The sequence below is a fragment of the Gadus morhua genome, chromosome 17 (assembly GCF_902167405.1).
Source record: "Gadus morhua chromosome 17, gadMor3.0, whole genome shotgun sequence".
In the NCBI taxonomy this organism is placed as follows: Eukaryota; Metazoa; Chordata; class Actinopteri; order Gadiformes; family Gadidae; genus Gadus; species Gadus morhua.
In genome coordinates, this window is record NC_044064.1 from 5,597,230 (window position 1) to 5,610,700 (window position 13,471).

The 13,471-nt window shown below is 46.2% G+C and overlaps 1 protein-coding gene across 3 annotated transcripts; it reads right to left on the reverse strand.

Moving 5' to 3' along the window:
- Positions 1-53: 53 nt before the first annotated feature.
- On the reverse strand, positions 54-13,409 carry LOC115529395 (cell wall protein RBR3). Of its 3 annotated transcripts, none has more exons than XM_030338094.1 (22): positions 13,166-13,409; positions 12,747-12,819; positions 12,222-12,260; positions 11,434-11,490; positions 11,140-11,211; positions 9,422-9,481; positions 9,234-9,305; positions 8,595-8,654; positions 8,444-8,515; positions 8,159-8,224; positions 7,768-7,836; positions 7,628-7,675; positions 7,422-7,490; positions 6,878-6,976; positions 6,263-6,340; positions 5,932-5,985; positions 5,681-5,722; positions 5,243-5,335; positions 5,022-5,061; positions 4,820-4,865; positions 2,405-2,822; positions 54-955 (listed from the first exon to the last, which is right to left on the reverse strand). In XM_030338094.1, the coding sequence occupies exons 2-22, from the start codon at positions 12,816-12,818 to the stop codon at positions 461-463; spliced, it is 2,121 nt and encodes a 706-aa protein (XP_030193954.1). In that variant the 5' UTR covers position 12,819; positions 13,166-13,409; the 3' UTR covers positions 54-460. The 3 variants fall into 3 exon arrangements, with proteins under 3 accessions (XP_030193954.1, XP_030193953.1, XP_030193952.1); XM_030338093.1 differs by having other exon boundaries at positions 8,171-8,224; positions 9,404-9,481; XM_030338092.1 differs by having other exon boundaries at positions 9,404-9,481.
- Positions 13,410-13,471: the final 62 nt, after the last annotated feature.

Consider the following 13,471-nt stretch of genomic DNA (forward strand, 5'->3'; position numbering starts at 1 on the left):
ATGAAAAGTACCATCCGTTCAAGTGGTTGAACAAGACACAAAAGGCAATTCAATAACTTCAACACATTTATTTAATTGCAATTCAGAAAAAATGTGCATAAAATGTCAAATGAAACATACTTCTATGATAGCAGCTAAAATACAGTTAAAATATATTGCTAAAAATATATGCTACAACATCTGTTCCAAAAGACAATCTTCACAGTGTACAGTAGGCAGCTAACGATCAATACCCTGTAACAGTCAGATTTACAACCGAGGAATAATGCAATATAACTAGTAAAACCCTTCCATTGATAAAGTCTCCTTCGGCGTCATGGAACAGTGGTTCGAGCCGGAACGCATAGCCGGAATTCCAGCGAATAGTCAGTTTTGGACATTCTTGCGCCGTCCTGTACCTTCGGCCTCCTTCAACCAAGCCAACCGCCTACCCTCCCCCACAACCCAAACGTCACCTCTCCTACTCCTCGAGCTCGATCAGCTTCTTCACGCTGGACCTCAGCTCCTCCTCCTCCCCCTCATCATCGCCGCCCTCCCCCTCCGCCTCCACCTCGATGCCGTCCATGGTCTTCTGCAGCTGCTCCTTGATGCGGTTCAGCTCCAGCAGGCCCCCCTGCAGCTCCTGGCACACCTCGCGGATCTTGACGGCAAACTCCGTCTTGGCGCCCTTCTTGAGCTCCATCGAGTCCTTGGCTAGGAAGAAGACGTCCAGCGCCAGGAAGAGGCCCGACATGACGCCCGTGGTCACGCTCATCACCTGCGCCGCCTTGGCCGCCACGCCGGACACGCTGAGCACCTGGATGGTGCTCACCAGGCTCTCCGTGTTGATGAGCAGCGCCTTGCCCGCCCGCCCGCCCTCCTTCACCACGTGCTTCACGTTCTGGTTCAGGTGGCTCCGGGTGATCACCTCGGCGTACGTCTCAAAGTCCCACGCCTCCAGGGCCTCCATGCCGTCCTGGAGCGCGGGGAGGGGGGGGGGGGTGTAATCAAGAATATGTTCTTTATGAGAACAATGCCCCTATACCTTTGTGAAGATGCATTGCTTCTTTTAGAGATAACATGTTCTTTATGAATATCACACCCCTATACCTTCATGAAGATGCATTGCTTCTTTTAGAGATAACATGTTCTTTATGAATGTCACACCCCTATACATTCATGAAGATGCATTGCTTCTTTTAGAGATGACATGTTCTTTATGAATGTCACACCCCTATACATTCATGAAGATGCAATGCTTCTCTTAGAGATAATATGTTCTTTATGAAAATGACACCCCTTGGATTCAATTCATATATGTGTAAGCTCTCTTGAAGATAAGCTGTACCCTCTGAATCAGAAAGTACGGGAAAGTAATAAGAATTGATTACAAAATAAAAAGTATAAACCATGACTAAGCTTTAGAACAACGTGGGTAAAATGACTCCATAACAGGAAAGGTCTTTGCGTACCAAGTCCGATCTTTTCTAGACCAAGTCGGACATGGATTTAAAACTGCACTATACACGCGTGCAGAAACGTATTAATGCAGTCCGTCATATTTGTCTGAAGTGTGCAAGAGGCCGTAGCTATAGTTTATAAAAATGTTACTACATTTTTACCAAAAAAATCTGTTTTACATTGAGATGCAAGTCCCTAAATGCAAATCCAAAAGGATATTGATTGTAAGTTCAGGCATCTTGCAAATACCATAATCTTCTATTTTTCGAAAAGGAAATAATATGGACTTATATAGTTAAATTTTCAATTTAAATACTGGATAACAGGATCTTCCATACTGTTAAACCTCGATAACAGTTTTATGGTGACAGGATTGGAGGTTCATTGCCAAAAGCCTTCACTATGTAGGAATAAATGTGTTCGAAAAATCACGCAATATCTAGCAGTGCTTTGGTACTTCATGAATTCAGTGTCCAGGTGTTTGGGAAGGAGAAACTGATTTAGCTAATTTGCTTTTCATTCAAACCCTTTCATCGTCTACGAAATATTCAAAATACTTCATAGACATCAATTTGCGATGGATCTCTTTCATGTAAATTACTTAGATACTATAAGTCTATCTTTAGCTGCACCCAAAAGTAAGACGCAGCTTTTCCACAAGCAGATATTTTTCCACAACAACACCAAGCGGATGGGGAGGGAAAAGTCCTGGTTCCCACCCAGGAAATCCCACAGCAACCCCGATCCCCCCACACCACATCCATCCACAATACCCCCCATCCAGCCCACATCCATCCCCCATATATCCATCAACCTCCCACACCCCCATTACCCTCACACAGCCTCATCCACCCACATTAACCTCACACACCCACCCCTCATCCACCCACAGCACCATCCTCATCACCCCCCCACCCCCCATCCACCCCTACCCCCCCCCCCCCCTCCCCCCATCACCCCTCACCTGCACAAACTGCAGGCAGTCGCTGATGTCCCGCATGCTGTCCTGGTAGTCCTGGATCATCTTCTCCACCTTCTTGCGGTCCGTCTTGGAGTGCACCGTGTCCGTGATGTTGGCCGACGCCGACACCAGGCCGCCCGCCGTGGCCACGCCGATGCCCACCGCCGTGACGATCAGCGACGTGCCCATGGTGAACGGCGCCAGGATGAGGCCCGTGATGGTGGTGACGGAGCCCGCCACGCTGGCCACGCCCCCGCCCACGCTGGCCTTCACCGTGCGCTTGTGGAAGCTGTCGGCGTCGTCGGCGAGCGCCAGCAGCTCTAGGATGTGCGTCTGCAGCGTGCCGCCGCGGCGGTTGAAGAGCCGCACGAAGAGCCGCGCCGCCATGAACACCCGGTCGGCCGCCTCCTCCACCATCTCCCTAGGAGGGGGAGAGAAGGGGGAGAGGGTGAGGGGGAGTCGGTGGCGCATTGCTTTGGATGGTATTTACTGTTTGTTTTGTGTTCAAATGGAGGGAATTTTTGTTTTTCCCCTTCATTATTTGTTTTTCTTTTGTGCATAGAAATGTCCATCTTGTCACTGTGGTATTACCCGCAGGGATTTGTGAATACATATGTTGAAAATCAATAAGAAGATTTAAATATAAAATGGAGAGGGAGGAAAGTGTGTGATGAGCGTAATGTATTACATTGATTTGACTATTGATCATTTTGTGTTCGTATTCCTTTTTGAGACAATGTCAATTGCGAGGGGAACTGTGTGTGCATTAGATGGATGGGACTGGGAATCTTTGTGTTGTTATTTTTATTTAATTTAGAACTTTGAAAGTTTAGTTTGAGGGAGCGCTGGATGCGTTTCATCAGCAAGAGACCGAGATAGAAAGAGTCAGAGAACACGCGACAGATAGAAAGAGGGAGAGCAAGGAGCGGATGGTGAGAGCGAGAGACAGATCGAAAGATGGAGAGAGCGGGAGAGAAATACCAGAAGGGTGATGAAACGATAAGATCAACTTCATTATCATCATTTGATCATTATTGTTTCTGTAACGTTTTATTTTTTCCTCAAATTCTGTAAAAGTCATGCTGTAGCCTATACCGTGAGTCGAAAACTCTTGACATTTTCAGGTATGGTTACCAATAAGCCCCTCTACCCCCTACCTAAATGTGTGGTACTGCACCCAAAGGTGGCGCTATTGTAAAAAAAAACATGAATTAGACTTATTTCTCCTCACCAGTTTGACCTGGACTCAAAATTATTTCAGAATATTAATCTCTAGAATCAGACGCATTTAGAAAACCCTGGTCTTCTGCTCTAAGATGTTTACTTTTCCCACAATTTCATAGAAAAGCCAAACGTCCACAGTCTCAACCCATTTAGCCTATATGACCATTTTGTTATAGTATAACTATCATACAGCTATCATTAGGTGGATACCATTGAAAGTGCACATTAACAGATCTGTACTCTTTTAAGAAAGCCCTTAATTCTCTTGGGAAATGTGTGCTTGGAGTTTTCTTGGTGTTGTGTGCTTATCCATCGACATTTTCACGATGTGAATGAGGCTTCATGCAGTTCAGGAATGTCAGTGGCTCAACGGGATAATGCCGTATACTGGTTATCCTTAGGTTCAGAGTTTGAATCCTGATTAGAGCATTAAGAACAAGCTGCACATGAAATTCTGTCATTGCCACTCATTTAAGAAACACAACATTGAACAGCATCTGAAATTCATCAGGCAATCAACATTCCGGCTCATTAGTTTCCAAGAATCAGTCTGCCAAGACAAAGTGTGGCATTAGGGGAACTTCTTCGTTAACCATTTTTCCTTCATAATTAACTGTCATATTTATATTTCTTCCGTTCTTGACTATAAAGGTTTAATGTCCCCAGAATTTCAAAGATTTCTCAGGTATATGCTTTTAAAAAAGCCCTTAATTCGCTTGAGAAATGTGTGCTTGGAGGTTTCGGGATGTTGTATGCTTAACATTTTGACCATTTGAATGAGGCTACCGTTCAGGTTTATCAGCGGCTCAATGGGATAATGCCTTGTACAGGTGATCCTTAGGTTGAGAGTTCGAATCCCGATTATAGCACTATGAACAAGCTGAACATGACATTCGGCCATTGCTTCATAGCCCACCTGACAGCCGAGGCACAGTATGGCATTAAGTGGAACACCTTCATAAACATCTTTCCTTCAGAATTATTTGTCATATTTATACATCTTCCATTAGTGTGTTCTTGACTTTTAATTTTGCTCGGACCCCGTTAATCACCGCTTGCGGTTATATTGATCAATATAACTAGGTAAAGAATAGGGTTAAAGTTCACCGAAAGAGCAGGGTACATACTTTGAGACTAGACTTGCAAGACTAGCAGGGTAGGGGAAGAATGTCAGTTATCTCCACTTCTACTTACTCCTCCGCCGGCGCGTCCTCGGTGGACTGGTTCCACTCATCCCATCCTGTCAGAGCACATGGGTTCAATCACTAACTCCATTTTACCCGCCATGGTCAATGAATGTCAAAAATGGTCATCTCAGCTTTAGGCATAAACAAAAATACAAGATGGCGCAGCAGAGGGCTGAGGGATAAAACAAGGAGGAGATGAGGGCATCTACCCTCGACGGTTCTCCACCAAGACATCAGGCCCTCCTCATCCTGCAAACAGGGCACACGATGTAAAGTGAACACAAAAGGCATTTGCTTTGTAGAGACAAAATGGCGGCCAATATGGAGGATGTGGGGTAAGCTAACGTGATGGGATGCTACAAAATGGACGACAGAAAAATCCATCGAAAGATGGGACTTTTTCAAACTGGTCCGACTTAATAAACCGTACGTCGAGGGGACTCAAGGACTCGTCGTCGCCGGGCTCTGGGGCTTCGGCCAACTGCAGGGTCTGCACCTCCACCACCTCCGTCACCTCCTCCGCCTACGGACATTCACAACACAACCACGCACATGTTGCAGCCCTACCAAATACACGGTGGCCCACATTATCCATGCATCGCCCCGAGGGAGAGTTCAGAATGTGGTGCGTTACATTTACATTTTACATTTACATTTCTCCCTGTTCTTGTTCCAAAATGTGTGATTTTACCTTTGATTGGGCACAGGTATAGTATTGTCACACACATACAGACCTTATCTTCACAAATATTGTTATCTACCCAAATATTCATGCACTATCTACACATGCACACACCACATTGTTTACAGAATGTCCCGCAGACAGTCTGATCATTCAGTCGGTTATGGAATGCTACTCATTTCAAACCTGAGCCAAGAGTGGTCCGTCATCTAATCCGGCGGTTGAGGTCTGTGTGGGGAGAGGTGCACATTGTTAAGAGGTATAAAAGAAAGTTGTTATGTTTTCCCACGGCCGGCCACACACACACACACACACACACACACACACACACACACACACACACACACACACACACACACACACACACACACACACACACACACACACACACACACACACACACACACACACACACACACACACACACACACCTCTACCTTTGTCCCTGAACTGAACAAGGCAGCCGGAAGTATTCTTTTTATCCTGAAAGTCTAGAAATTGGAGAGGAAAAAAACCAAAAAGGTCAATCCTTCTTACTGTAATTCAAAAAAATACAATGGCCGTTAAGAATGGGAGTGCAGAACATGATATCTATTTATTGTGGAAGCCTAACAGAGTGGAGAAATGGGACTTGGAACAGGTTCTTCGCAAACAGAAAATAGCTTTATTTGTGCGTGGTGTTATTTCTTTGCAGGACGCCTGCGCAACACTTCGCACACAGAGAATTCTGCGAATATCGAAAGACCAGTTTGGGCTTGTAGAACGCACCATCGTCTTCCTGGGTGGCCCGTCCTTTGGTGCACTCCTGACGGCGACACTCTCGCTCTCCTCCGCATACCAGACCGACTGGAAGAGCAGGAAGAGTTTCACCGGCAAGTTTCGGCTCATGTGATCCCGCGTATGCTGGGATATCATTAATACCGTACTCTGAAATAAGACGAGCTTGGGACGACAACTAAGGAAAGCAATGTGTGTGTGCGTCAAATTTTTGTAAATTGACTGCATTTATGTGCCGCTTTTGACCAAAGCGCTTTAAAACATGGCCTGCCATTCACCCATTCATTCACCCATTCGAAACACGGACGGCAGGGTGAACCATGCAAGGTGACAGCCAGCTCGTCAGGAGCAGTTAGGGTAAGGTGCTTTGCTCAGGGACACCCCGTCATGATAAACCGCAGCGGTACACGTGCCGAGGGTGTGTGACGACCCCGAGCCAAAGGGCCGTGGTGAGACATTGTCCTAGGACTGTGTGTAGTCGCCCCCGGGGGCAAGAGCCCTGCTTCATTGCTGACATGCCTCGAACACGACCCCCCCCCCCCCCCCCCCCCCCCCCCGAGAAAGCCACGGGCTAAAAAGGCCCCCGGACCCGTTAACCAGCCGTACGTGTCTCTGGATGGAGCCGTCGTCCAGGCTGCCGGAGTCTGAGCTGGAGGAGGAGTCGCTGCGGCGCGACGGTCCCTGGCGCCCCACAAAGGCAGCAGGCTGCCAGGGGGAGAGAGCGAGAGACAGAGGAGAGAGACGGGGAGAGGCAGATTGGATGCATAGTGACCTTGGGTGTCTTGAAAGGCGCCTCTAAATTAAATGTATTATTATAGTTTCAAAACGCCAGGGAGCCAAGGAGCCAGGTGACTCGACGTGGGCCCCACGCCCTCGCCCGAGGGCGTGGGCCCCACGCCCGAGGGCGTTTGTTTACACGCCTCCCGTCTGACAGGAAAAAAATAAACGGTTGATTGAAACGCCGTGCTGTTCCAACCACACCTTTGTATCGCTCAGACAACATCAGAATTGTTATTGTATCGGCGTCACCGTTGTTGACTTAAGAGATCCATCACCTTGACCAAATAGTGTACAGAGGATAACAAGGCAAACAATTGGGATCCAAATTCAACAAATATTCAACTTCAAAAAGACACGAGAGCGTCTTTACTTCTCCCTCTGCTGCCGTGGCCTTGAAGGGGTTGACTTTCTGCATCATTCCTTGAAACGTCCCAGGGTTCTAAAATGATTGAAAAAGGAGACACAAGGCCCAACCAGTGCGATGGCATTTAAATCTGATGCATCTTATTCAAAGTCTATGTAAATGCATTCCTCGCACGAAAAATAATGGCCGAACGGATAAGTCATCGCTCGTACCTGTTTCGGCAGTTGCTGATCTACAGTGTCGGTTGAAACTTCAGACGTCTGGGATAGGGAAAAACGTACGCGTTTGATGACGCGCGTTTGAATTCAGGTTGAATTAAAATCTAAAAATGACCTCAAGCTTAAATGTGTACCTGTTTTTTAGTGGCGTTGTTGTTGTCGGTTAAACTTCCTGTGCTGGACGAGAGGTTGTCGTTGGAAGACTGAGTGCGAGGGGATAAATAGACCAGAGAAGAAGATTGTACTATTAGTAAGGCCACGGTTTGATTTGAAGAGGTCATTTCAATGGTTGCCCCTAGATCAAGGAGGTTAATTTACGGGGCAGGGTGACCCGTATATTAACCCTCTGCAAGCTTAATTAGACGCGTGTGCCTTGAACATATAGGTGGATGATGTTGTGCGTTTTGAGATTCAAAAGAGTCGCATTTTAAGAGCCGATAGCCCGACTACACTTTTGAAATGTCGTGCCGAAAGCAAAGCGATAACTGCATTTAGGTACACGTCTTGCATGGGGACGGGCGGTACCTGGGTCTTCACCGTGGATTTGAAAGGGTTCACCTTCTGCATCATCCCCACAAACACTCCGGGATTCTGGATAAGAATAATAAAAATGAATTCTAATTGAATGAACCCCACAGAGGAGCTACACTGAAATAGATCCAATTAGAAGAAACCTGGGTTTGAATGGCTAAGTTCGATTTGGAGAGTAAAAGCTCGCCGTGTACATTAAAGCACAGTGCGTCACAGCACTGCCGAGCCTAACTGCAAACGCACCCCTCTTCATCCTCATCCTCCTCATCTGTTACACACCTGGGACGGTTCTGAGCTCCCTCCTGGCTCCAGGGACTCAGAGGACGGCGCTTTGGAGACCGCAGAAGACGCCTGGGTTCAAAACAAGACTTTGGTGAACCTTTCCATTGGGGGGGTGGGGGGGGGACAGAGTGTCTGGGGGGGGGGTTACCTGAGAGGCAGAGCGGAATGGGTTCATCTTCTGCACGGCCGACTGCAACCGGCCAGGGTTCTGGAGACAACACAAGACAAGATGTCCGTCATTAATACCGGATGGGAAGTTCAGTCAAATGCACAGCAGCTGGTTGACCTGTTCACAAAAGGCCATTGTGGGACCGTAGGGGGGAACACAGGTGTATCTCATGATGTCAACGAGGGGCACGCCTCATAAGCCACGCCCACTATCAAACCTCTGCGATTAAAAAGCCTTTTCGTAGTACGATTAAAAAAACGTACAAACTTTTAGACCAGGCAGACCAGAAGGCAAACGGGCCGGTTTTTCAAACAGGACAATACTTTCACTAAACACACAGCACTTCCTGTTTCGTGGTGTCACTTCCCTCTAGTCTATGGAGTGAAATACCCAATGACGAAACGCCAGCTGCCTCCCCATCTCATGCAGTGCAGGTTGCATTCTCTAGGCTGGACGCACGCACGCACGCATTCCACGCACACGCACGCATTCCACACACACACACACCACACACACACACACACACACACACGCGCGCATTCCACACGCATTACACACACACACACACACACACACACACACACACACACACACACACACACACACACACACACACACCTGGGGAGAGTCTGGACAGCCTCCCTGGTCCAGGGACCCTGACGAAGGCACTCGCGTGACCTTGGCTGAGGCCTGCGATCGAGAGCAAGAAATTCATTCACAGAAAACCTAAACTTAATTTGCCAAGCGTCGTTCATGGAACGAGCAGGGGGGCTGGTTTGGTAGTTCACCTGTTCAGGTAGACGCACCTGTGGTGTGGACTTAAAGGGGTTGACCTTTTGGATGACCCCCATCAGTTTGCCAGAGCTCTGAGGAAGGAAAGAACGATAAATTCGGTTACCTTCGACCAAGAGGACCTTTGTTTGGCTTGAGAACAAAGGAACATATAATTATATCAAGGCAACGGAATGCACATTAAAGTGCAAGAGGAGAACGAACCACAACATAGCAATAACAACTACCGAGCCCTTTGAAAACAATGTGACCAGTTGGGTATTCCGCGAACGGAGGTTTAACAAACAGAGTTAACGCTGAACTCTAGTTTGATTGACCCTGTGTCAAAAAAACCAGAGCTGTCGGTTCCACCGCACGGGTTATGCATTAGTTAAATCAACAGGGTTGTGCGCGTCCACGCCAAACCTATAAAGACGTGATGTATGGATCATGGAAACCCGGATCGAAATGGCGAAACGGGCCGCTTATTTCAATGAAATGGAACTCCTGGTTCTCCTGGAGAGCTATGACGAGGAGAAGGACATTATCACAAGAAAAGGGAACGCTAAAGCCTCTGGAACCCGGAGAACCAAAGCCTGGCAGCGGATCGCTGACCGCGTAAATGCGTTAGTTACATGTCAAAAGCATGATCCTTAATATTTGAGCCATGAATCTATTAATATCCCTGTTAAGCATTCTTAACGCTCCTACCACATAACCCTTTTCTTCTAAAAAAATATGTACTCCGATGGCTCCCAAGCGATCAGCGGATCAAGTAAAAATGAAGTTTAAAAACATACAAACTGGTAAGCTTTTCCCACCATCGTATTGGTATATTTTGTCAGTCCAGCATTTAAATTGTCATACCATATTTGTCACTCCTGCATTTAAATAATCCCTTTTTTTTAAGCCAATCGTAAAGAGGCCGACAGTCGGCAGACTGGAGCTGGCAATATTCAGGGCGCCCTGGCATGGAGGGGGTACCTGGAAGTATCTCCTCAGAGAGTCAGGGTCCATGTGAGGGTACCCCACTGGTTGAATGTAGGTTTTTCTGTTTTTCTTGTTTTTTAGATTCTGTTTGTCTTCGAAGTAACACATGCAAACCGTGTGCGTGCCACAGCGCAAATGTTCCAATGCTTTTTTTTTGGTAACTGGGTAGAAAACCTAAAAGTGACAATTCATCAACTTCACAGATCAAGATGGATTAGTGCTTGTAATGGAGCCACCGGCTACAATCGAACATTCTCCAGTGGATGTAAGTCCATTAGGACTATTTTATACTTTCTATTGTAAGCGCCTCTCGGCATAGTACTCAGCCAATATTGCTCTTTGTATGATATGAGGCCGATGACAATCTTGGTCCGGATGTGGACGGGACATTTGAAAAGACTGAGATGTGCTCAGCATCTCCAATATTATAGATAAAACGACCATTTTAGGGTTACCGCAAACCCTGGGTTAACTTACCCGGTTATGTGATAAAACCGGCTTTGTGGAATACCCCACAGAACATCTTTATGGCTGAGTTGCAGTTACGTAAACTAAACGCCCTGCGCAGCTATGCACAGAGCATGAAGCCTGGGGGAACAGCGGTGGCTACAGGCTCAACTGTGACACTAGTGGGAAACGCTTGCGGAACTGGTTTCGCGTGTACCGCGACACTCGTACTCAACCCGGGGACGTTTTGGGAACACTGCAATTAAACACCCGTTTACTGCAGTGTGCACCTGCTCCCATGGCAACCAGCACCCACCTGTGTGGCCCCCGCCCCTGCTTCCAGCTGGGGAGGCTCCTGTGAGGCGGCGGCTTTGACGGTAGAAGAAGCCTGGGGCCCAATCACACATTAGCACTCAGGTTAAAGGTTAAATGGTGGCATATCTTTAGCAGTGAAGCGGAAATGTCCTTGAGTAAACTACACGCACACTTGCACAAAAACGCACACGCACACTCTCTACTACTATGCCAACGATGCAAAGCGGTTACGTGGGAGATAAGAAGGGTAGGATGTGATCAACGTGTTTTGTTTTTTTAACTGGCCGTGAGTTACCTGAAAGGTAGATTTGAATGGATTGACCTTCTGAATCGCCCCCATCATTCCAGTCCTCTGAAATCAAAGTAATCGCACAGAAATGCATGCACTCATTTCATCGATGATTTATCATTCCCAGTAATCAATTCAGACAATTGATTGAACTGTGTCCTCGAAATACTTTGTTGAGATGGAATTGAAAGAATATACATCAAATCTGAAAATGCCTGAATAATAATCCCCTTTTTGTGTAACTGTGAAAGGTAGGCTATAGGATTCATATATGAGGGCTAGGCTAAATGTGTAGTCTATCATACGCTATAGTCCTAGTTATTTTAATATTTCAACCGTTCGGTGGCCATGAGAATGTATTCAGATGTACATGAATTCGACTTTTGAAGATAGATTCACATCGTAGATCATGACACACTGCTCTCCTCTGGCGATGCGTCTGATACACAAGAACGCGCAGTCCGTTGTGTTTTTTTGAGGTCAACCACTTCTTGCTCCGAACAGAAACAAGGGCTGTCGCGTTTCAAATGGTAGTGGACCGACGGCACTAGGAGAGCTTGAGTATCCGATTTTCTAAGTATTAATGTTGTTGGTACACTATTTGGACATTTTGAAAGATCATTTTCACTGCACCTAAAAAGGCCCACTAGTGTTAAATAATTGTTTCAGCTGATTATAGAAATCAATACATTTGATAAATTAATAAATAAAAGGTTATAGACAATCAAGTTCTTTGTGTGACGTTGCATAAGACGCATAAACACGGGTTCATTCCGACACACACACACACATACCCTATTGTTCGTAACAACATCGTCCGTGACATCATTGTTCTGAAAAAGAAAAAAATGAACAATTCCAACTTAATAAGATAAGATAAGATAGACTTTATTGTCATTGTACAGTCACCTATGCAACGAAATTGGGAGTGCCAACTGAAGGTGCATTGCACATACAAAATAAATAAATAAATAAATAAATAAATAAATAAATAAATAAATAAACAAACAAACAAATAAACGAGCAATTTAAGTTAAATAAGTTGAACAAGACAAGGACAGGTGATGTCAGAATAAATAAGCACCAACATGAGAATACCCCCCCCTACTGTTTGTACTGTTTACTGTTTGCACTGTGCAGTATGGACAAACAATGACTTCTGGCCCCACTCTCCCTCCCCCCTTCCCCATATGCTGTGTCTGGCTGCCCATGTTTATGATACTGCAGGTTGGCGCCAGTAAACGACACCCAATTATAATGCAATAATAATACCACCGTCTGGGGACGAAAGCCTACTGTTCTAAAGCAGGTTCACGCACCCTCTCGCTGGGCCTGGGCGGTAGCTGTGGCGTAGAGGATGACGATTCGCTGCCTTGATCTCTCCGTAACATACTGGTGGTCAATGAAAACAGACGATGAGTATGTTGGTGATGCAATGCCGGGTGTCTTTGACACTCATCACATGGTTTTTTGTCTAAATAGTCGCCAGTAAATCAAGTTGAACACGTCATTGCCAAGTTCCATTCTTTCCAACACAAAAATAGAGATTATACGTATTTTTACGCATGTTGTCCCACCGGTTCGCTTTCAGTCGCGACTGCAGGAATGTTTGACGCACCCGCACCGTGACGCTACTTATTAAAAGTATTGAACTCAAGTTCAAAGTTATGGTCTCGTTACATTGTGTGACTTCGGACAGACTTAAAACATGGAAGTGGATGTGAAAAACAACGCTGACCTTGCTTTACTTCTCTTGTCTCTTCCAACTTGCTTCAACGTCAACTGATGAAGAGAAAAGGCAGCAAGGCAAAAGGGGGACAGGCTCTGATTTCAGAACGAAACAAAGTTTATTTACCTTCACAACTGGAACAATGCGCTATATTGGACCCCCAATGCCAACAAATACCGGCTTGATTTTGTAAATGGAGGACTTTGAGGCAGTATTTCGCTTCCCTAAATAATGCTCATTCGCTGCACCTGTGTGGGCGTGGCTTAGCATTCCTATGAAGTCCATAGCCTTTGTTTACCCGAAAGGAGTGTCACT

Bases quoted from the DNA above. Each gene is read 5' to 3' on its own strand.
- LOC115529395 (XM_030338092.1), bottom strand. From the start codon at position 12,818: ATGTTACGGAGAGATCAAGGCAGCGAATCGTCATCCTCTACGCCACAG. The intron at 11,212-11,433 runs GTAACTCACGGC...ATTGGGCCCCAG, and splicing joins CATTCAAATCTACCTTTCAG to GCTTCTTCTACCGTCAAAGC. The intron at 7,491-7,627 runs GTACGAGCGATG...CAATCATTTTAG, and splicing joins ATCAGCAACTGCCGAAACAG to AACCCTGGGACGTTTCAAGG.